At 34.2% G+C, this 24945-nt stretch overlaps 1 protein-coding gene across 4 annotated transcripts; it reads left to right on the forward strand.

Annotated features, from left to right (window-relative positions):
• The first annotated feature begins 398 nt into the window (after positions 1-398).
• On the forward strand, positions 399-24945 carry LOC128187980 (beta-hexosaminidase subunit beta-like). 4 transcript variants are annotated; one of them, XM_052858726.1, is made up of 15 exons: positions 399-565; positions 4166-4275; positions 4495-4956; positions 5136-5245; positions 5506-5616; positions 5723-5824; positions 10375-10480; positions 10872-11079; positions 11461-11556; positions 15292-15382; positions 22220-22385; positions 22783-22864; positions 23862-23966; positions 24159-24300; positions 24654-24945. In XM_052858726.1, the coding sequence occupies exons 2-15, from the start codon at positions 4179-4181 to the stop codon at positions 24753-24755; spliced, it is 1980 nt and encodes a 659-aa protein (XP_052714686.1). In that variant the 5' UTR covers positions 399-565; positions 4166-4178; the 3' UTR covers positions 24756-24945. The 4 variants fall into 4 exon arrangements, 3 of the variants coding, with proteins under 3 accessions (XP_052714686.1, XP_052714685.1, XP_052714687.1); XR_008244115.1 differs by lacking the exon at positions 399-565 and adding an exon at positions 2311-2686 and having other exon boundaries at positions 24173-24300; XM_052858725.1 differs by lacking the exon at positions 399-565 and adding an exon at positions 2311-2686.

Raw genomic sequence — 24945 nt, forward strand, 5'->3', positions numbered from 1 at the left:
TCTTTCTCTCCTTTTTATCTAATTTTCTAACTAAAATATTCAACATAAAAGGGTGTTTGACTGTAGTACAAGTTGAAAAACACTCTTTAATTAAGATTTAGACAAAAACAGTCTTTTATTATTAGGGTCTTCCGTCTTCAGCGGACGGAAGACCTCCTCGTTGCTCGCAACGAGATCGTGTCTAGTATTGTTTTAGTAATTGCATGCACATAGCATTTCGAGGTTATATACATCGATGTTTCCTGAAAGTTACAATCTTGTACGCCATATTTCTTTTAAACTTCATTCTGGTTTGGGAAAAAGTATGCTTCAAACAAAATCGATAACATTTTATTTACAGACTGAAAGCTGTGTATAGGTCATCACCACCAGAGGTCTGTAACTCTTTTAAAGACTTTTAAAGTAATCTCTACGTAAAGAGATTAGGTAAGGTGCATTATCGTTCGTGCACTAATTTGATTGCTGGAAACTGTTTATAAATAAGACGAAAGACCGGAATTTTAACTACACAATGTAGGGATCATAATTAAGATGTATTTCTCCGAAACGTCTGGTTGTCTTTTTGGTGAGTATTTATTGTTTTAAAGACGGTGTGTGTGTGTGTGTGTGTGTGTGTGTGTGTGTGTGTGTGTGTGTATATATATATATATATATATATATATATATATATATATATATTATATATATATATATATATATATATATATATATATATATATATATATATATATATGTGCTGCATAAAACTTCAAATGTCGTATAATGAAATTAAGATTTTGTAAAATATGAGATATGCAGTTAATATTGTATATATTGTTCCTAAAGTGTTCCTTTTAGAGTTTTTTTCTTTTAGGGAATTTGTATTAGAATATAACATAGGACCATATGACAAACAAAATACTTACAACCTATTCATTTAAATTAATTAGTAGCTTACATTAAGATAGAACACCAGCTTTCGCAAAACCAAAAAAAAATAAGTTAACCTACATGTACCTTATAGTCTAGTATTTTAAATGATAATTTAAATTCGTTGCTCTCTTTGTTCAGCCCCATCACTGAAAGAAGGATGCTAAGAGGAGTAAAACACTGGCAGTGTGTCAATAACTGGGATGTATTTCTTGTTGCGATTTCAAAACCTACAATTTTTCTTCATAGCGGGTACATGAAATATTCAAATGTGTATAATTTGCAACTCACTTATGCTCCATATCAGTTGACTGAATGTAACAAACTGAAGACAATAGAACCATTTCAATAAGACCTTAGTATAGACTTTTGGTAGGACGTAACTGTCTATTTCTTGCATTTAAACAAGTAATAAATAGAACTGGGTTCGAGTGAAAAATGCATACATGTCGATTGCGTAGTCTTTGCTCAAAAGCAAGAAAGGTTGGGGGGGGGGGGGGGTTGGAAGTATGACCATAAGATGAACATGTATTTTTATTTAGGGTAATTGCTGTCTGTTATCCATAACAATTTTAATTACACCTTGAAAACAACATGGTGAATTTTCACATGTCACTATTGAATTAAATGTGTTCTATTTTAGGATCATTGCATTATAAATGAAACGTAAATATTAAAAACGATTGCCTATTAAAGGCCTGTAGGGCTCTTATTTTCAAAGGTTTACAATTTTTGACCCCTGAAGCTAAGGTATAGATAACCCGAGATTGAGATTCCTACGACTTTAGTACTTCCTCGACCCCAAACACACACGTTTTATGAATTCATGTTTTTCAAATATTAAATAATAAAAGTGGTGTAAGAGTGAGAGGAGTCTCAGTTTAGGGTTGAGGCTTCAAAATGAGGCTTGAAATGCATAAACAAAAGACTGACATGTCAATCTAACGGTTATGGTACTCAGATGACGCTAGAGACCTACATGTATGGGCCTCTATCTTGTTAACTTTATACAATACAAGATTTTATAAATATTTCTCTCGATTTTTTCAAGGAGCGTTAGGTAGAATTTTCCCTTTCAAAATGCTACACGTATAGCTTTCTCCTTGTCAAGTAATATAAACCAATAAATCACTATGGAACTTTCTTTTCGACTTGGCGAATACGAGGGTCCAATCCCTTTAAACACGTCGGGTACACTACCTTACATGGATAGCATTATCTAACATGTGACAATAATTACGTCAAACAGATTACAGCGAAGTACATTGAAGCGTTTAATATGGGTTTACTCCAGAAAATTTTCTACGTAATGTTTTGGGCGGAGTTAAGACATGGCCGCTCCTGACTTGAATGAGAGAGAGAGAGAGAGAGAGAGAGAGAGAGAGAGAGAGAGAGGAGAGAGAGAATTGAGTAAATTATAAGTGGTGCCGTTGAAGGAATAATCATTATTTATAAACTTGCAAACAAATTAACTAAGGTCTGTATATAAAAATTACATGTATATCCTATATTGGTATAACTTTAAAGCGTTTTAAAGAACGATTGTGAAAATTTCTTTAGCCGCGCGCCGTCGACAACATGTACATTGATAAGAATGACGTAGCTAACCAACTAAATTTCCTAGCATGGAGTCCGAGAACACGGACATTAAATATTTTGAAATGCGAACGAATGATCACTTATGAACATGATGAATTAAGATGTAGTGTAAAGGAAAAGCAACGCAGGCGGATGCTTAGAGGAAAAGTTAAACAATGGCGGACAAATTCGTCCTAAGGTAAAGAATGTTTCACACTGAGTAACCATGAAGAAAGTTTTTATACAAAGTAAATTTACAACCTATGTTTAATGAAATAATAATAAATTCCAGGAAGATTCGGTAAACTTTGATTTCAATATTAACGGTAACACTATTCGTACAGTCTTCGATGTTTGACATTACCTCATCCTATTACATGTACTGATCTATATTTAGACATCGTTGTTCCCTGGTTAAAGAATATCAAAACACTTCAAAGTTTCATAAATTTATAAGATATACTAGACCGTGATTTGTCACTTTATAAGATAACTATTGTTGATAAATAGTTCGCTCATCTGCGTCATACCTCTCTCTCTCTCTTTCTCTCTCAAATTAAGTCACGAGCGGTAATGTCTCAACTCCGCCTTCTACGATCTGATTGGACAAAGTTCAGTCAAAACATTACGTAACAACTTTTCTGGAGTATAAATGCCTATTAAACGCTTCAATGTACTTTGCTGTATCAAATCCAATAAATGAGTTGCATAGCATTATTGTCTACAACGTGTTTTCGATTCAACAAACGCACGTGGTTTTTGCCTGTTTTATACACAATATTTAATTGCTTGCCGGAATATTTGTACATCTTGATTTTTACTTTAGAAGGTAAAAAAGGAATTTACGTCCCATTAACTTTGGTCCATCCTCACATTGAAAAAATACTGTTGTCTTAGTTGATCAATTGTTGCTTCAAAAATGATCAGTATCTAAGGACTGGCAACCTTACGCATACCAGTACAAACAGATTTTGATTAAAAAACTGCATAATTGTTTATTAGTGACTTTATCATTGCCACTACAAATAAATACAGGTAACTGGACATTTTTATCTTACGTTTATAGTCACGGTAGTAGAAATGCACAAATATACAAATCATAAGCGCAAGCTATGCAGCATTTATGCTATATGCATATAGTATTTAGTACGCTAAGCTTTCTGATGATTGTCCCTGAAGAAAATATCAATGAGCATTCCAATGATGTTGTCCCAAATCTGGGGTATCGCGTGAAAAAACGGTACTCGCTGCTTCTAATTCAAAAGGACGTATCTGTCTTTTGAACATAACCAGTGGGGTATTTATATAGGTTGATATAAGTCCTCAAATGCAATATATTTTTTAGATGTGAGCATAGAAATTCAAGTTTAGACATAATTGTCTGTATTTATTTCATAAATTCTGAAAATTCATATCATTCAAAATGAGTTTTAAAAAAAGGACAATTCAAAATGTTACATATTTTCAATATGCTTTGTATACACTGAAACTTGTAGTAGCCCACAATGCCTCACAACTCATTCATCTTATTTGTTTGTCGATAAAAGTAAAACAGATGGCTAATTTAGTATGCCGACGTCACAAAATCTGGTGGTCTCGACCTGTTAAACACATAAAAGGAAAAAGACCCGGAATTTCAATTACATGAAATGGTTTCCCTACAGTCTTATTTTTACAGCGTCAAGACAATCATGAGGCGCGTTTTCCTTATGAGTTTTCTCTGTGTTTCTGGATTTACAACGATAAAAGAAACCAAAGGAACTAATCAAACCGATATATATCATCCTGGTAAGTATTTGGTTTATAATCATGATGGAGTACAATGCGTAAAACGAAGATCCAACGCACAATTTCTAAAACACGTCGGTCTTCTGAAAGAAGCATGACTGTATAGATTTATTTTAGTGATACATATGAATGAGAGCTTATAAAACTTTGTGGTTGCCTATTTGAAATATGCTTCAAAATTGCATTAACGGTTATTTTTCTTTTCTTTTGAATTGACAGATATGCCAGAGCAACATGTTAAAAACCCGTTACTCTTACCATCAGTTCCAGTTGGATGGGATACGAAAGACTACAAAATGAATTTTCGTGAATCTTTGAACTTCAAACTCCGAAGAGCACCTATTCCTACTATTGGTTCTCCTTGGCCAAAACCTCAGAAATATTTGATCAACGACTCCACAAAGTTATTTCGTCTTCAAAGAGACAAACTGGGTCTGAGGATAACAAGATTAGATGATTGTCAAACATTGCAGGACGCAGTCCAAAGATACCTAGACTATATATTTACATGTTTTAATGACAATTATGAAAATAATCTTCGAAATGTTTTTGACGAAGATTTAAGGAAAAAAATGTTATTATCACCAGAACTGTCTGTGCGAGAAACAATATTAATAACTTCACTGATCATTCATTTAAAGTCCTGTTCATATTGGCCCGATCTTGCATCCAAGGAATCATGTTAGTATGGCATTGAAATATAATATTCGTTTAGTTCCCTTATAAATGGAAATTACGTGTTTTATATAATTAAAAGAGTAAAGCCGATGATAAACTTAATGACATCGAATTCGGCAATGATATCCTGAAGTATCATCAGTGGTCATATATCTTGCTTTCTTTTCTCTATATATTCACAGATCAGTTAACGGTCAACACTGACGGTATTCACATCGTTGCTGAAGATGTATGGGGCGCTCTGAGGGGTCTAGAAACCTTGAGCCAGCTTGTTTTCTGTAGTCGAAATACGGTAGTGTATCAGTATTGGCTACATCACGGGTCGATTATAACGCTCAAGCTTATCAAATTTTAAAAAAAAGGAGTTACAGAATACAATATCGGCAATTTGTAGCAGTGAATTGTGGACAAACTCAGTTCCAGAACAATCCAATTTACTTGTAGCAATGAATTATGAACAAACTCAGTTCAAGAACAATACAATTTAAAACTTTGTTAGTTATACAGCTTTAGAAGCATATCTAGTACCTTCATGCATTATTCTTTTACTAGGTATTGATACGGGATACCAAAATCGAAGACTTTCCACGATTTATTCACAGAGGAATTTTAGTTGATACTGCAAGACATTACATTAAAAAAGAAACCATATTTCAAATAATGGTACCGTTAATTCTTCATTACTCTCATTTTGATAAATCACATCTTTTAAATGCTTTCTAAGGAAAATAATGACAGATTATATTAATTTTCTTTTATAAAACTATAGAGAGGAATGGAGATGAACAAACTGAATGTCTTTCATTGGCATATGACAGATGACCAGTCCTTTCCTTTTCAAAGTAAATATTTTCCTGAGCTTAGTGAAAAGGTAATTGTTATACTTTAAATACTCATAGTCTTGGAAGTAACAAAAAATATTCATTTGATTTCACATTTGGCAAATGTCTGAAGGTACGTGTATATTTAATGTCATTCATTTAATCAGTCGGTGATCACAGAAATAATCAACATTTGATTCAATATCGTTGTTATCAATCAAAGGACTAAGTGCGGTTTTATGCAATTTTTGCCCCCCAAAATCAAAGTTTTAGAAAGAGCTTTAAAATTACGTGAAAGATAGTTAAAATCATATTGGAAATAAAAGTGTAAAAGGTTATTACCCCAGTGACGTCATAATGTAGAAATGACGTCATGAATATTGCATTATTTTGATAAATTGATGTTTTGTAGCAAAATATGGGTGTTTTCCGATGGTTTTTCGACTGGGAAACATCGAGCGCAGGCTTGCTCAAGTACCATTTTTTAATATAATATGTTTAACTATCTGAAGAAAAACATATGTTAAAATCGCACTTGAGCAGACCTGCGCTCTATACTTCCGATGCAAAATATAGAGCAAAAATGAGAATATCTTCATTTGTTTGCAAATTTGCGGGAATTAGGTCATTTAGGTGACGTCATAGATAAACAGGGAGTGAGCAATGATGACTAAAATCATTATTAAAGTTATAGGCATCCTCTTTACAATGATTGATGAAGATTTCATTTTTATACGATACTATATAAAAATTGGTTGAAATCGGGGGCAGATATTTGACCATACCGCACATAGTCCTTTGATAGGGTTTGTCGTAAGGGAATTAACTCCGCTCATTAACAAAAAGGTACACGAAAATAATAAAAAGGTAAGGGATTTTCGAAATTGCATGGCAAACTAGGACAAATAATGCAATTCAGTTAAAGTATAGATTATGCTAGGCCGCGAAGAAGTGATAACTATCGTCTAGGGTGCTGGAAAATCTAAAGAAGGCACTCATATCGGGGTGGGGGGGCAACTCCATAATAAATCAATTCTCAATATCTAAAGTTTTAGAAAATTAGTTGCTGCGAGAACCCCCCCCCCCCGTTCGATGCTACGCGCCTCCCAAACATTCAGTAAAAGATATTATAGGTGTGGTTTGATGGTGCATCTCAATAAATATACATCGACAGTACCTCTCGGCTGGCAGACGAAGTTAGCACCCTTGTTGTACGAGGGTTGTTCGGAAATTATTGAGACATTTACTCTAACTTCCTTGTGTAATAAGATAAATCATTGAAATTTCACCAGGATATAAACCAGGATGTCCTTTATTATCGTATAAATGTTGAAGTTGATGACAATTTGTTTATTCCTGGTAAGCTAACAAACTTGCCTACATCCAATGACCCGGCGCAACCACAAAATCATCGCAATGTTACTTTAAAGTATTTCCTTGGCCCTATTTTATGAACACCTTACAAACGAAAGGAAAACATAAAAAATTCTTCATTTTTCTTCTTTTCTTTTTAATTTAAAATTGCAACAGTTAAATATATTATCCAGTTTTGATTTTTTGTGAAAAAATCAAGTTATTTCTTCCTTAAAGTAAACTTACTGTGAAATTGCTCTTACAATCAATTTGTATATATCTTTTAACTGTTAAAATCAGTTTGTGTGAAAAAATAAGTACTTGATACATGTGTTTAGTCCCTTTGTTTTTAAGTCTAGTTAAACAATCAGTTGAAAAAAAAACTCGACTTACTGAAGCTTTTGACCGTTTTCCATCGTATAGTTTTTATATAGGCAACTTCTTGGCCCAAGATATCTTTTTCCGAGGTTCACATCAATTTCATGTGTATTCGCTGCGCCGCCTTGACGTCAAAATTCAATGAACCGTCTCAGTCAAATTTCAATTGCTTGGTAAATATATAAGTACTTTTCTTGCATTTTAAGTCATACACCAGTAAAACTTACACAAAAGTTAGTCACAATAAAGAGCAAAATGAACATACATAATTTGATTTCTTTCATCAAGAATTGTAAGTCTAACAACACTTTAAATAAAGATGTTCAACTTTTTTTTAACTCCGAGTGTGTGCCTGCGCCGGGTACCCCGACCACAGACTTGTTTATGTATTGTCATAAACAAACTATTAATTATTTTGTAGCATTACTTAGATCAATTATTAGGTTATGTTTCTTCAATGTTCATACCAATTTTCATTAAAATCCGCCGCTTAGAAAGAGAGATATTTGTGTTGTCTCAATAATTTCCGAACAACCCTCGTATATACATGTATATAGAGAGGGTATGATTTTAATCGGGGTTTACCAAGAAACAAGTGAAAAGCTGTCAATTTGACAGCAAACTTGGTTTTCTTTTATGTGAACTGTATCCGTAATCCATGTAAACCCGTATCCAGTGAAATGGATAAGGTGAAAGGGTACCCTATATGCAATATTTTGTCAAAAAATGACTTAAGTTCAAAAGCTGGTATTTTTTTCATAAATAATCAAAATCCTAGCAATATGCACACCTCTGATATATGTACAATTGATCTGCAAAAGAACAACTTCCTATCTTGAAAACTGTAGGAGGAGTTATCCGTACAATGAGGGTACCCTTTATGCAATATTTTGCCAAAAAATGAGTAAGTTCAAAAGCTGGTATTTTTTTCATAAATTATCAGAAATCTTAATCCTAGCAAAATGCACACCTCTGATATATGTACAATTGATCTGCAAAAGAACAACTTCCTATCTTGAAAACTGTAGGAGGAGTTATCCGTACAATGAGGGTACTCTATATGAAATATTTTGCCAAAAAATGACTAAGTTCAAAAGCTGGTATTGTTTTCATAAATAATCAGAAATCAAAATCTTAGCAAATGCATACCTCTTATATGTGTACAATTGATCTGCAAAAGAACAACTTCCTATCTTGAAAACTTTAGGAGGAGTTATCCGTACAATGAGGGTACCCTATAAGCAATATTTTGCCAAAAAATGACGAAGTTCAAAAGCTGGTATTGTTTTCATAAATAATCGGAAATCAAAATCTTAGCAAATGCATACCTCTTATATGTGTACAATTGATCTGCAAAAGAACAACTTCCTATCTTGAAAACTGTAGGAGGAGTTATCCGTACAATGAGGGTACCCTATAAGCAATATTTTGCCAAAAAATGACTAAGTTCAAAAGCTGGTATTTTTTCATAAATTATCGGAAATCTAAATCCTAGCAATATGCACATCTCTGATATTTGTACAATTGATCTGCAAAAGAACAACTTCCTATCTTGAAAACTGTAGGAGGAGTTATCCTTACAATGAGGGTACCCTTTTGGCAGCCGCCCGCCCGCCATTTTCACCATTTTAATAACCGGATTTTTCCGTTGAAAAACCCGGTTAAAAATCCAAAATGGTAAAAATGACGCGGGGCAGGCGGGAGGCTGCCAAGAGAGTACCCCTATTGTACGGAGAACTCTTTCGACAGTTTTCAAGATAGGAAGCTGATGCTGACCAATTAGACATATATCAGAGATATGCATATTACTTGGATATTTATAAGAGAAATACCAGCTGTCCTACTGTTTTCAAGATAGGAGGTTTATGTATTTCAGATCAATTACACAAACAACAGAGATGGGCATATTTCTTTTGGATTTTGATTTCTTTTTTTTATAATTAATGAAACAGCTGACTGTTGAACTTTTTCTAGCAGAATATTGCATATAAGGTACCATATTCTTTGGATAGGTATTATTTATCAATTCAGGGTTGACAAATGGATTCTTAATACAGTTCATCGCATAAATGAGAACCCGGTTTGTCGTCATTGTGCATTTAGTACTGAATACACCAGGGACTGGCACGACTTTTAAGCGACTTCAAAGACACTGTATCTTGACACTGGGATTGTAGGTGCCAGCACGACGGACTCAATACTGCTGCTGATATTTGATCTTATATTCCCAAGCCCGGTCGATTCTTGCGAGATAAACCGCAGAATTGAGTGTAACAAAGTAGTACATCTGGCCGAATCCTGTTCATGGAACCTCACTGAAACGTTCGTTTAGACTTCTGTGTGCCAATGTCTTCCTGTAGAGCCCTAACGTCACAGTTAAGTGCATAGTTAAGAGATCACACTGTACCAGAATCACCTCTCCCAAAACAAGGCATAATTATGATCACACCCCGTTGCATCCTAGGACTGGTCCCAATTCGCTCATGAGTCTGCTAATCTCCTCCCCACATCGAGTGACATTAACCGAGGCACTCTTCCCAACTACACAGGTGTACTACAATATTGAAACTAACTTTACAAGGCCGTGGATTCCCGGAACTGTGCCCATCCAAGTCAGGAGTACTTCCCTGTTTCCGCATGCCACCCCCCCCCCCCAAATTTTTTAACCCCCCCCCGACTGCGACCGAAATCTCCCTTCGCAACAAAAATGCCCACAATCTAATACAGGAAATGCAAAATAACAATCGACATGTAGCGGGTATTTCGCTGAACCATATCTAAAATGCTTCCATAAACACATTTTAATCATGGGAGGTCTGGGATTTAATCCAAATCTTTTAATTTTTTTAATTGAACAATATTTCTTTAGGGCGCCTTTCATCCTACTCTAGTATACACACATACCGACGTAAAGGATATCATAGAATATGGAAGGCAAAGAGGAATTCGAGTCATTCCAGAATTTGATGTTCCAGGTACTAATGACGGTTATTTTCCTCTTGGTAATTTGTTAGTAATGCAAGATTTATACATTACGAACTAATGATAAAAATAAATAAAAAATCACACGCCTTTACAATACCCAAAACGTTTGATTGTTGTACATTCAGTTGTGTCAACAAGCGTACATGTATCGTACGTGTAGGTGATATATGCTCATTAAGAACTCCACATACACACATGTAGGCCTATAAGAATTACTAAAAAAAAAATTAAACTAATTTTTAATAGTCTGTTTCGTCAAGAAGGTAACATCATTTTCCCCCACATCGCAAACGTCTGGATAATGCAAAGTGTTGTGTTTTTTATTTTGATTGTGATGTTTACAAAAACGCCCAATATGAAACAATTTGCTTTGAATTGCAGCTCATGTCCTGTCTTGGAGTTTTGGTAAACCTGAACTCTTGACTCGGTGTTACGGTAGCGGTAAAGTAATACCCGGTTTACTGGGGCCATTGAATCCGGCGAGAAACAGCACCTACTCACTCTTACAAGAATTGTATAGAGAAATCCTAAACCTATTTCAAGACCAATTAGTTCATATAGGCGGTGATGAAGTTCCGTTCGAATGCTGGTATTTTATTCTCTGATTTTCACTACATTAATTACTCTTTAAATTTTAAGTGGTCACATACCGGTTGGTAAATTTCTTTTTGACATAAATATTATTTTTGTACGAAAAACGCAAAGAAATCCGAGTCGAGAATGACAAAAAAAGTCATACAACGATATGGTTATATAATAATAGCTTGCCCAATTATAAATCTTACTACTGTGTATATTGATGATTTACTAATTAAAATTGTTTAATATTAATGTTAAAGGAAATCAAAAGATGAAATACAAGTAGCAAAAAATTAATTTAATGATATACTTATATAATAATAGCTTGATCAAATCTTACTACAATGTATATTGACGATTAATTAAATTGTTTTAATTTTCATATTTACAGGAAATCAAATGATGAAGTAGCAATGTTTGCGAAAGAACTTGGCAAAATAAAGAACCGTTCCGATATGAAGGATGTTCTAAAATATTTCACAAAAAGGTATAAATTTTTATTAGGTCACCTGAGTCACTCAGGTGACCTATTGCAATTGGTCTTCGTCCGTCGTCGTGCGTTGTGCGTTAACAATTTTACATTTTAAACTTCTTGAAAACTACCAGGCCAATCGTTACCATTTTTGGTGTGAAGCATCTCTTTGGTAAGAAGAATCTAAATTGTGAAATTTATGGCTCTACCACCCCTGGGGTGCCATTGGGCGGGGCCAAATATGCCAAATTTTAAAAAATCTTCTTCTCTACTCCCACGCATGTGAGGAAAAAACTGGTTGCATGGTTATGATGTCCATGAGGCCCTCTACCAACATTGTGAAATTTATGGCCCCTGGGTCAGGGGTTCAGGATCTAGGGTGGGGCCAATATGACCTTATAGTAAAAATGTATTAAATCTTAGAAAATCTACTTCTCTACTACCGTATATATTTTTTAAAAACTAAATGCATGATTATGATGTCCATGAAGCCCTCTACCTAAAATGTGAAATTCATGACCCCTGGGTCAGGGGTTCAGGCTCTAGGGTGGGGTCAATATGGCCAAATAGTACAAATGAATTAAATTTTAGAAAATCTTCTTCTCCTCTCCCACGCATGTGAGGAAAAAACTGGTTGCATGGTTATGATGTCCATGAGGCCCTCTACCAAAATTGTGAAATTTATGGCCCCTGGGTCAGGGGTTCAGGATCTAGGGTGGGGCCAATATGGCCATATAGTAAAATTGTATTAAATCTTAGAAAATCTTCTTCTCTACTACCATATATATATATTTTAAAAACTAAATGCATGATTATGATGTCCATGAAGCCCTCTACCTAAATTGTGAAAAACATGACCCCTGGGTCAGGGGTTCAGGCTCTAGGGTGGGGCCAATATGGCCATATAGTAAAAATGTATTAATCTTAGAAAATCTTCTTCTCTGCTATCATATATATTTATTAAAAACTAAATGCATGATAATGATGCCCATGAAGCCCTCAATCTTAATTGTTAAATTCATGACCCCCTTGGTCAGGGGTTCAGGCTCTAGGGTGGGGCCAATATGGCCATATAGTAAAAATGTATTAAATCTTAGAAAATCTTCTTCTCTACTCCCATATATATTTGTTAAAAACTAAATGCATGATTATGATGTCCATGAAGCCCTCTACCTAAATTGTGAAATACATGACCCATGGGTCAGGGGTTCAGGCTCTAGGGTGGGGCCAATATGGCCATATAGTAAAAATGTATAAAATCTAAGAAAATCTTCTTCTCTAATCCCATATATATTTGTTAAAAACTAAATGCATGGTTATGCTGTCCATGAAGCCCTCTACCTAAATTGTGAAATTCATGACCCCTCGGTCAGGGGATCAGGCTCTAGGGTGGGGCCAATATGGCCAAATAGTAAAAATGTATTAAATCTAAGAAAATCTTCTTCTCTACTCCCATATATATTTGTTTAAAAACTAAATGCATGGTTATGATGTCCATGAAGCCCTCTACCTTAATTGTGAAATTCATGACCCCTTGGTCAGGAGTTCAGGCTCTAGGGTGGGACCAAATAGTAAAAATGTATTAAATCTTAGAAAATCTTCATCTCTACTCCCATATATATTTGTTAAAAACTAAATGCATGATGATGATGTCCATGAGGCCCTCTATCAAAATTGTGAAATACATGACCCCTGGGTCAGGGGTTCAGGCTTAAGGGTGGGGCCAATATGGCCAAATAGTAAAATGTATTAAATCTAAGAAAATCGTCTTCTCTACTCCCATATATATTTGTTAAAAACTGGTTGCATGGTTATGATGTCCATGAAGCTTTCTACCTGAATTGTGAAATTCATGACCCCTGGGTCAGGGGTTCAGGCTCTATGGTGGGGCCTATAGTAAAAATGTATTAAATCTTAGAAAATCTTCTTCTCTACTACCATATATATTTGTTAAAAACTAAATGCATGGTTATGATGTCCATGAGGCCCTCTACCAAAATTGTGAATTCATGACCCCTTTGTTAGGAGTTCAGGCTCTAAGGTGGAGCCAATATGGCCAAATAGTAAAAATGTTTTAAATCTTAAAAAATCTTTTTCTCTACTCCCACAAATGTGGGCAAAAAACTGAATACATGGTTATGATATCCACAATCTCCTTTACCTAAATTGTGAAATTCATGGCCCCTGGGTCAGGGGTTCAGGACATGAAGGGGGGGGGGGGCAATATAGTGTTAATGCATATAATGTTTAAAAATCTTTTTCTCTATTCTCACACATCTGTTTAAAAAAAAAAGACTAATAATTATGTTTTCCAGGAAGTCCTCTACTGAAATTTTAATTTTCATGTCCCCTGGGTATGGGTTTTGACTCTAGGGCGGGGCCAAAATGGATGTATAAATGTTAATGCATATAATGTTTAAGGTAACTCCATACTCGTAAAATTCTCTGATGAAAGTTGAAAAACCAAACTGATTTCAACTTAATAGACTTGAATTTCATCGATTGTTAGAAAAAATATACATGTCATCACACTTTTTGAGATGCCAGATAAACATAAACTAAAGCATATTTTAGCATCAGAAAACCGTATTTTTTTTTTGTTAAAAGTAAAATTTTTGTAGGCAGAAATTTGTTTATCTTGTTTAAATTTAGTGTCAACTTTATCAGAAAACTAAAACTACAAAATTATTTTAAAATTAATCGCTGGGATAAGAAAAACTATTGCATTTTGACATACAACAGAAAGAAAAGTCAGAAAAAGAGTTATTTCCCCTTAGCATAGATAAAATGTATAAAAAAAATTGGAAATATAGGATAAAATTAAGCTGCGAAAATACCTTGAACTTAACAGTTCTTCTAATTACATCCATGTGATTATATATACATAAAATATATAAAACTATCTTGCACAAATTTTAAAGAATTCAATGTTTCACAAAAAAGTATGACATCACAGAACACTGGATCTACTTTAAAAATTATCTTCTTTACTCCCACACACCTGAAATGAAAACTGAATTCATGATTTTGTAGACCCGATCTTTTAGTTTTTCACCAAAATTATAGGTTTCACAGTGAAATGTGGTCGTAATTACAAATTTATAATTTTTGTACTCCAGTATGAAACCTAATTAATAAGATGCATATATGAGACTCCTTGACAAATTTTTGTATGGGATATATGCTACTCAGGTGACTGTTAAGGCCAATTGGGCTCTTGTTTTCACAAAAAATATTATACTTGCATATTCTATGTATAAGATTGTGTTTTCTCTTAATATTTTAAAGATTTAGGGATATCATGAACATAATTTATATATAATTACATTTAACTCTCTACAAGAAGATAGTAGCTGTCAAATGTCGATCTGTAGCCCATATTATACATTCGGACCAATATTTTAAAAAATGAAATTCTACAATTTTCTATTTAGGTTTCAAAAAGTACCACTTTTTCAAAAATGTTAATTTTTATGGGAAAAAAGTTTCTTTCCGTTTTGTTAAATTTAAGTAATGTCGGTATTGGGATCAAACTATTTCAACGAGTTTTACCAAATATATATTGTATAACTGTACCATTCCATTCCTCTAAAATTCCTATCGACAGTTTTATTGATGTGTCCTGCGGTTTAATATGTAGTTTGTAGGTGTTTAATCCTTCTGTTACATGTACGAAGTGATCTATCTTTAAAAATATTTGGTTTTTGAAAAAATCCAAAGATGCATATTTTTTTCTTTATTTATTTTCAGATTTGTATCGGGTATAGAAGAGGAAGTATTGAAGAGCAAGAGAAAACGTCGTTTGATGGTTTGGGAAGAATCTTTCAGAAGCAATTTACCAGTAATCAATGATTATGTAAAATTCCTGTAAAACTGTTAACTCTTCAAATCATAAACCGGAGAATACTGATAAATTTTTAATCTTAATTTGAAACGCTTGTCAATTATAGATGGAGCAATCGAAATATTGGCCTAGGTAGAAGCACGCGCTGTCTGTTTATTAGACTAACTCGCATCGCTTGTTCACTCGCACGGGATGTCGTCGGCCATGTGCGAAAACGTTGTCAACATAAATAATTTGAAATGTTTGAATCAATCGTAATCTTTATTTTTGTTTTACGATTTACTACCGATAAATTGGTGCGTTTAAGATTTCCCATTTTAAAGATAAAATTTCAATTAAATACATGTAAGATCATAATTAAATGATAATTGGCGGGGAGAAAAGAAAGAATCTGGTTTATAAAAAAAGAAAGATGTATTATTCAGTACGAAATAAAATACATCATGAAAGAAAAAAGTAAATCAGTGATAACTTTCTTAATTGATATTCAATAAGTTTAACCGAGGAAATTTACGCCTTAAAAACTTTTGATTTTTTTTTTCAATATTGCAAGTTCTTAAGATACATGTAATTGTCATCGCGGTCAAAAAATGTAATCTTATTAACTGTAGATCTCAATTTTACAAGATTAAGATAAACCAAACACTTGTTTAAAAAATAATTTCATGAGATCTTTGTGCTGATAGAAATAATTAGTAAATCAGAATAAACTAGGAAATAATGACAACTCATAAGTTTCAGATGAAATAAAGTTTTATTATATTAAAAACAGTATTATTTCGATTATGAATAATGATATGACTATGATGTAGAAGATGTTAATTGAAGACTTAAGCTTGCTGCAAAATCACAGCGTCATCTTTGCAAAACTCTCTATCAACAATTGCAGTTGTATGCGGAAGCATTCATTATTCTCATATCTTGGTCTTTTTGGGGTATCATCTCTAAAAACTCTTGCGTGTCTCTTGCGAGATTGATATCTCTGGAAGGGGTGTTAATTTTATAAAGTGCAGGTTTCTTGACCTACCCACTTTTTATACCCTTTCCCCGGTCTCCGGAGGTTGTTGAATTGGACTTTTTTCGGGATGGCTGTGTTTTGATGCAATGAGGATCTTGAAGGTTGTGTGACTCGGATAACGAGATTCACATGTGAAAATTAAAAAAAATTCTAAAATTGAGTTTTAATAAATATTTATCTTTATGTTTCGCCATACAAGTGCTTGGGATAACAATCTAAATTCCTTACTTAACCACCAAGAGGCCTCTATGGCGGTGCTAAATATGTCCAAAACCCCCCCCCCCCCCCCCAAGTTTTGCAAAATTATTCTTTACTTTCATACGCGGGGGGGGGGGGGGGGGGGGGGACTAAAAGCAATGTCATGATGTCTTCTACCAATTTTAATTTATCAAAATTGATCATGGGTTCAGAGCCTTGTTTGGGGCCAATATGGCCATATAGTACTTGAATCTAAAAAGATCTTCTTCCTGCCAAATCACAGCGTCATCATTGCAATACTGTCTCTCTCAACAATTTCAGTTGCTTGCGGAAGCATTCATTATTCTCATATCTTGGTTTTTTGGGGGGTATCATTCTCATATCTTGGTCTTTTGGGGGTTTCATCTCTAAAAACTCCTGCGTGTTCCTAGCGAGGTTGATATTTCCGGAAAGGATTAAAAAGATGAAAACGGTCACATTTGATATGTTTTTAAAATGTTTGATAAAATAAACATCTGCGTTTGTAAAAATTCCTCTTCCTTTAAATGGTGGTCGTTGTTCTTTTGAGACGGTGTTGGAGTCCTTAGGCGACGTTGGTTTTGTACTGTAACAAGAAAGTGCGTCAGACAATACCGTTATTATGGTAACAAAATAAGTTATTATATAATTATGGCTTTATTTGATATTGACAGCATTTCAGTGCATTATGTAATGGCAGCTAACGTTCTGCTTCTTCTATATGCCTCCGGGTGGAGGCCCGGGCTGTATGGATACTGTTCCTGGTGAGTTTATCGGTGTTGTCAATGTTTGGGAGGCACCGGACGCAGGCCCGGGCTGTGTAGTTGCTTTTCCAAGTAGGTCTATTGGTGTTGTCAACGTTTGGGGGCAATTGAAGCAAGCCCGGACCATGTGGTTGCTGTTCCTGGTAAGTTTATCGGCGTTGTTAGATTTGTTGCTAAAACAAAAGTTTTCTTACCTTTAACTGAAATGTACAAATAGTCGTATTGAGAGTGTAAATTTAATAGCAATCATTTTGACTTGCTCGCTTACAAAGTATTATCTTTATATATTAAAGTAAGATCAATCTCTGTCATTGGATCACTCATGGTATTTCCCGCTGCCTGCCTGGGGGTGTAGGGTCTCGCCCTCTTTGCTATCGTGTGACGACCATCTTAAATCCTTCGCATTGAAATCTTGTATTATTTCACAGAAAAAAGTAAATAAGTGAGTTAATTTATCTGAATTTCACAGGAACGTTGGTCATTTCCAGACAACGTTAATCTCTTTTATTTAGTGCAGGTTTCTTGACCTACCCACTTTCTCTACCCTTTCCCCGGTCTGCGGAGGTTGTTGAATTGGACGGACAATGCTCTTAGACTTGGATAACGAGATTTACATGTGAAAATAAAAAAAAAATCTAAAACTGATTTTTAACAAACATTTATCTTTATGTTTCGCTATACAAGTGCTTAGTATAATAATCTAAATTGTGCAAGTCATTACTTAACCACCCTGAGGCCTCTTAGGCGGGGCCAAATATTTTTAGTTTTTCAAAAATCTTCTTTACTTTCAAACGTGGGGAAAAACTAAAAGCAATGTCATGATGTCCATGAAGTCTTCTACAGTACCAATTTTAATTTATCAACTTGATCAGGAGTTAAGACCCTTGTTTGGGGCCAATATGGCCGTACAGTAATGAAATCTTAGAATATCTTCTCTACTCTCATATATATTTGCATGGTTATGATGTCCATTAAGCCCTCTATCGAAATTGTGAAATTCATGACCCCTGTGACAGCGGTTCAGACCCTAGTGTGGGGCTAATTTGGTCGCATAGTGGAAATGTATTGATTTTAAATATTTTAACTAAATCTACGTTAAAGAGGAATAACCCGTTTACAGTTGAAAATGTATTAAATATAACGAAATGCAATGTTCTCTACATGAGTTGCATCAACATAATAACAATACTGATTGTAATATAAAACTAAATTCATGATATAGAATAGAAATTAGCGCAAAGTAAAGAACTGAACATGGTGGCGTATTACTATGCCAGCAATAGTAGTACTCTAGTATTAAAGAGGAATAACCCGTTTACAGTTGAAAATGTATTTATTTTAACAAAATACCAAAACAGTGAGAAGAATAAGATTCAAGTCAGTTAAAAAAATATAAATGAAATGCATCGCCCATAATTAAAACAAAGTTATGACCAAATACGGATACCATCACTTAATAACCAAGATACAAGATAATGAATGCATCATTAGTTAAACCATATTATTATTTCTAATTTAATAATGCATGAAATGTAACACCTATTTAATCACACACATCAAATACGAACATAGCTTTACATATTGCCTATAACTTTATCTGTATAATCTGCTGGTGGTTTTGAATCTTTATAGTGTTAAAAAACACAGATTCCGTTTTCCATCTCTTAATTTTTGTACAATAAAGGACCAATGTTATTACCGATAGCCGTCGTAGCTCCTATCGGACGAAATAATATGACCGTAAACTTATCAGAGCTGAGTCCTGCGAGACGGGTTGATTGCTGCAAAATACCACTAACAATTGTTGATTCTATGGCTACATAAAAGAATTTCAAACTATAATAAACACTGCTATTTGAACCTGCAGACGCCACTGTGCAATTTTGTCAAATTTCGTTCGTTTTCACACTGAAATCTCTTTTGTTGGTTCAGTAGTTTTGGTCCTTAAGAACTTGACGCATGCGTTCACTCTTAATAGGCGTCGTTTCGCTGGCTACTGTCGTTCAGCTCGAGTTTGCCAAAAATTTCAATTTCGTCGCATATCTGAGCTCCGAGTCCGTCTATTTTTTTTTAGAATAATTTAATCCATGCGGAGTGCATGTACATCTTGCGGATGCAGCGCAAAGTAAAGAACTGAATATACAAAAGTTGTATAGTACTACAGGTTATTCTCCCTAAGTACGCTTTCTTCTGTACTATCATAGTTGTGGGAGATAGAGTGATGCATTTTAATTATATTCACAATACCCTGATGTCAAATCGTGAAATTCACTGCCCAGGCCATGGACCAGAAGTTGAGGTTTTTTATTAAGGTTTGGGGGGGATGGTAATATATTTAACATATATTTTTAGCCGGGCTCTGCTGAAAGCAGAGTCCTGGCTGTAGGCAGGCAAATCGCCAATGTTACTATAAATAGCACAACTTTAAAAGTAAACAAAAAATCAAACAGCGTCAAAGTAAAAGCTTCTGCTATACCAAATAGTTACACAAAGAGCCACGTTTTGACAAAAGTGTTGGCATTTTGTTTCTTTTTTTAATTTCGAGAGAATTGTCTATCTTTTTTAGTTTTCTTATTAATAACGTGTTTTAAAAACAAGACTATGCATATTTGGCACATACAATGCGCATGAATTTCCATGAACTACTTTGCTGCGCGTTGAAGAAATGGGGATTGAATGTATAACGCTTGTTGCAAAATTCAAGGCAGCAACTGTTGAACTTTTTTCTACTAGACAGACATATTTTTGTTTATAGCCGCTTACAAAATTTAGTCGCTCTCTGACGCTTTGCCGACATTAAAAGCATGAGAGAGAGAGAGAGATATTTTCAGTCTTTACTACACAATATGCACAAAGACACACCAAAAGAGCCCGGCTTTCAGTACTTCAGTACTTTGATTTCTTAAAGTAGTTGCCTTTGTCATCCATTTACAACTTTATCTTTATCGTAAAAACTAAATCACTTACTCATAATTATGCCAGTACCAAGGTGGCATTTTTGCACCCGTCTAAGCTGCATGTATCGAAAAATTAGAATATGCCATATGATAGATCATTGATAATAGAGAATATAAAAAAGAATATTACCACCTTTGGTTAAGGTATCTCACCTTTCAGGTGAGATATTTACCTTTAAAAATAAATTCCTACCGGAAAATAATTATTCCCGTAGAAAAAACAAATTTCTCAAAGGATATTTAAAATTTCCGACAGAAATTAAAGAATTTACTTCCTATAGGAATTTAAATTCTGATAGGATTTGAACAAAATTCCCATAGGATTTTAAGATCCGATAGAAAAACTTAAATTCTGATTGGAAAACTACCTGTCTGAATAAAACTCCTACAGGAAATACTTTTTTCCTGTAGGATGTATAATTCCTTTAAGATTTTAAGAAAAGCCTAAAGGATTTTCAATATATCCTTTAGGAAAATAATTTTCCTATGAGATATTTTTATAAAGGTAAATATCTCACCTGTCAGGTAAGACACACTTAAACCAAAAGTGGATATATATACTCTCTAGACAATTGTCAATCATCTTGTATATATGAATTTTTACGAAACTACATCTTAAGCGGGCCACCTTGGCACTGGCATAATTTTCCGGCACGGTGTCCATGGTAAATTGTCCCTTAACAAAATCGAGTTAGATATATGTTCTATTTCAGGAAATCAGTTTAATTATCATGTGCATTGTATACTTGAAGTCTTAAGCTGCACACATTTTTGGTGCATTATAAATGAAACTGTAAATATTATAAAAGATTGACAATAAAATGCCTACAGTTCTCTTTTTACAAAAGTTTGCAATTTTTGGCCCTCTGAGCTTAGGTATTACAGATAATCCGAGATTCCTACGACTCTTAACCCCCCCCCCCCCCACCCTCCCTCGTTTTCTTAAATAATGGAATGTTCTTTAAACTTCAAAAATAAAATCGTGGATACAGTAAGAGGAGTCTCAGGTTAGGGTTAAGACTTCAAAATGAAGCTTAAAATGCAAACACGAGACTATATAACTTGTCAATATAAGGGCCATGGTACTCAGGTTACCGTCAAGCCCTGTGGGCCTGTTGTTGAATGAACTATGTAAATGTGTACAAAAAATTAGCTTTCCAATGCATTGAGCTCGCAAGTTGCATATGATGCATTTGTTTCTTATTCGATGTAGTGGTATTCGAAAGTGCATCTCTCTCACTTATTCATCCAATCAACGGTCAAAGACAAATGGGGGAACAATTATAAATGGCGAAGAAGTTTCTTAGTAATGCAATCGACAGATGTATATACGGATACGATTATAGCGAAGTAACTGAAATCGCTTTAAGCACTAAATAGTTTTGCTTCTTGGTGCAATTAACATATTTAATTAGCATATTCTCAGAGAACAAAATATTTTTTATAAAGAAATAATAATTATGTCCTCATTTATGTGTCTGTTTAATCGATTATAATAGTTATGCGATAGCGTAAATATAATTAAACGTGTGGAATGGTCAGATATGATATCTAACACACTAAGACTATTGTACACGCTCTTAAACCAATGCCGGCAACAAAATGTAACCTCAACTTGATAACGGGATCTCTCATGATAAAATGACCCGGGTTATTTTATAAAAATATTGCCATGTAATGTTGAAGTATATTAATATTATCAGTTGTAAACTTACACTGACCAACTTACGTGCTATACAATTGTACGTTCTCTTTTAAGTTCAATTTTCAACGGTTGCTCAGTCAACAGCTTTATCTCTAGCCTGGCGATTGCTTATGCAATGAGACCGGTTAAAACTTTAAACAAAAACACAAAAAATTATTTCATCTTATATTTAAGCTTCCAAAAAACACAGTTGTGCAGCTATGGTTCAGTGGACCTGAGTACGTTCCCAAGGTGGCGCAAAGAAATTTTTCGGTCATCTTCTCCAGTTGCTGGTACATTGACCAAGTTAAACCGGGTTCGTGGTGGCATGCATTCTATAACTGTGACCCAGAAGGTCCAAGTACGTACGAAATAAGCCTGTATATCTGAAGTTTATTAATTTTAAGGAGGCTGAGGGTCAACATTTGAACCATTATATCTTACTTAGATTTTTGGACATAATTTGTTGAGTTATAAACCATCATTTTGTGAAGAGAAAAACCTATACATTTTAGCTGCCAAATTTGAATATGTTGCTACATCTTTTTACAGAGCTCTTCTTCAAATGGAGATAAATACAGTCTAAAAATGACCACGGCCATCCAGCCCTCTTAACAGATATTGAATTGTGTTGGAGATTTTTCTGTTAAACTGCTTGTTTCGTATCATACATGTATTATTTCGTACTTTTATTATAAGGTGTTGATGCATAATTAGTCTGATGAAAAATTGATACTTTGAATGGCGTTTATTTTTAGAACAATTGCCGAATGTGTTAGGTGGAGAAGTGTGTGCTTGGGGGGAACACATAGCCAACGAAGATGTTTTAGTTAAGATGTGGTATGCTTTACTCTCAAAAAAAAACATTACTTTTGTTATACTAGAAAAAAAATTATATTTATACATTTTTTGGCAATTATTTCTCCATATAAACAATTCAAAATGCCATATCTTTCAGTCATTGTACCTTTTATATATATATATATATATATATATATATATATATATATATATATATATATATATGTGTGTGTGTGTGTGTGTGTGTGTGTGTGTGTGTGTGTGTGTGTGTGTGTGTGTTTTCCCTTGGACTGAAATGTCACACTTTCATTGGTTTAAACATAGCACGTGATTGCCTCATATATCTCCATATTTGTTCGGTGAGAAATAATATTAGGCAATATGGCCGTCATTGGCCGACGCTTCGCTTACTCATATTTCGACATTTCATAGTATTTAATACATAAACCGCATGCCATAAGTTCTTATAGTATTTGGAGTAGTTGCCCTTTGAAATTCTTTAAAATTAGAGTAGTTGCCCTTAGAATATTGACGTTACATTGTTTTGTCTGGAGGAGAACAAAATGGAAGCGTCGAAATTTGCTCATATATCTACAGAAGAAAGGGAGAAAACATTCAAAATTGAATAGCAACAAAACATCGTAAGTAAACATGGGTGAAGCAAAGGTTTTTAAAGAGTATTTGAAAGGTGAGATTGAAAATTTTGAAGAGTTTAAATGAGTTAAATTGGACGAGATGTTTGGGATCTTGTACATGGCTTTGCTTAGATCATCGCTATTTGTGAATAAATATGTCGCTTGATAGTCCTCGAGAAAACAAAACACTTATTAGGTTAGTTACTGACTCACTACGGAAATATATTGGGTTGATCAATCTCATAGACGGCTCGGCTACGCCTCGCCATCTCTGAGATTAATCAACCCAATATATTTCCGTAGTGAGTCAGTAACTAACCTAATAAGTAATAATATATATATATATAATTGCATGCACATGTAAATGTATGAATTCATACTTGTACCCTATCCATATAAAGGCCTCTTACGTCCGCTGCAGCTGAACGACTATGGAGTGAAAAGAATGTTAGAAATATAGAGGAAGCAGCCCCGCGCCTTGAAGAACACCGATGCAGAATGCTTAGGTACTAGTACTTTTACACTAAATTGATGCGGTTCTGTTTATTCATAAAATTTAAAGCAAAAGCAATTTCAAAATTTACGACACAGTTGTGTGTATGATTAATACGTAGTAAAGTTTTTAAAATATTTCATTTTCATACACTCAATAATTGTCGAAGATTTGTTCTATAACTTACGTGTTTTCATGATCAAAGGCGAAATATTCCAGTGGGAAGTGCAAGTGGTCCGGGATTCTGTATAACTGAAGGATATTCCGATGAGAAGAAACCCAGACATCAAGTTCTAAGTGAAGAAATTTTTAGGTATATGCCATTGATCTCACCCGTCAACGAAAAGGTATTTTGTGCTTTTTATAAAGCGATGACATATTCTGATATCAAACTTGATAAAAACTTAAAGTATCAGTAATTTGGAACACATTTTGCCCTCTATGTTTCTATCACTTACAGTTACAGACACCTATCAAAATGGAACATGAATAGCGTGTCCTTTTCTTATATACATGTATTTTTCTATAATAAAAAGATAATTGGAAGTCAATTGCCTCTTTACTTTTCGTCTGCCCCCTCCACTTAAAAGATCTAGAATCGATATTATATGTCTTAAATACAAAGAGAAAAGTACAGTAATTATGAATAAATTATTACCGCACTTTCTCCTTTAATTTTTTTTTTTCATTTTCGTTTCAGTATTTGGTCAATCTCACAACTCTGATTTTCTGTATTGGACTGCTTGGATTTATAGTATTATTTAAAAAATCACGACGTGCTTTACTTGACCATAAGCCATGACAAGAAATCTTTTCAGACGACGTTTTGTTTGTCTTTGTTTTTGCGTTTTGTTTTGTTTTATGTTTTGTCACGATTTTGTATATCAGCAATGCACACTGCCTCCCTGTGATCAAATAAACGTCAATCCGACATTGTGTTTACTCAATTTTATCTTGCTAAATGAATAATACAGTCATTTTTGTTTTTCTTA

Source organism: Crassostrea angulata, chromosome 6 (assembly GCF_025612915.1).
Source record: "Crassostrea angulata isolate pt1a10 chromosome 6, ASM2561291v2, whole genome shotgun sequence".
Taxonomy (NCBI): domain Eukaryota; kingdom Metazoa; phylum Mollusca; class Bivalvia; order Ostreida; family Ostreidae; genus Magallana; species Magallana angulata.

Excerpts from the sequence above, each read along its gene's own strand:
- LOC128187980 (XM_052858725.1), top strand. The coding sequence starts at position 2,664 with ATGGCGGACAAATTCGTCCTAAG. Across the intron at positions 2,687-4,165 it reads GCGGACAAATTCGTCCTAAG|CGTCAAGACAATCATGAGGC; the intron begins GTAAAGAATGTT and ends TTATTTTTACAG. Across the intron at positions 5,617-5,722 it reads AAACCATATTTCAAATAATG|AGAGGAATGGAGATGAACAA; the intron begins GTACCGTTAATT and ends ATAAAACTATAG.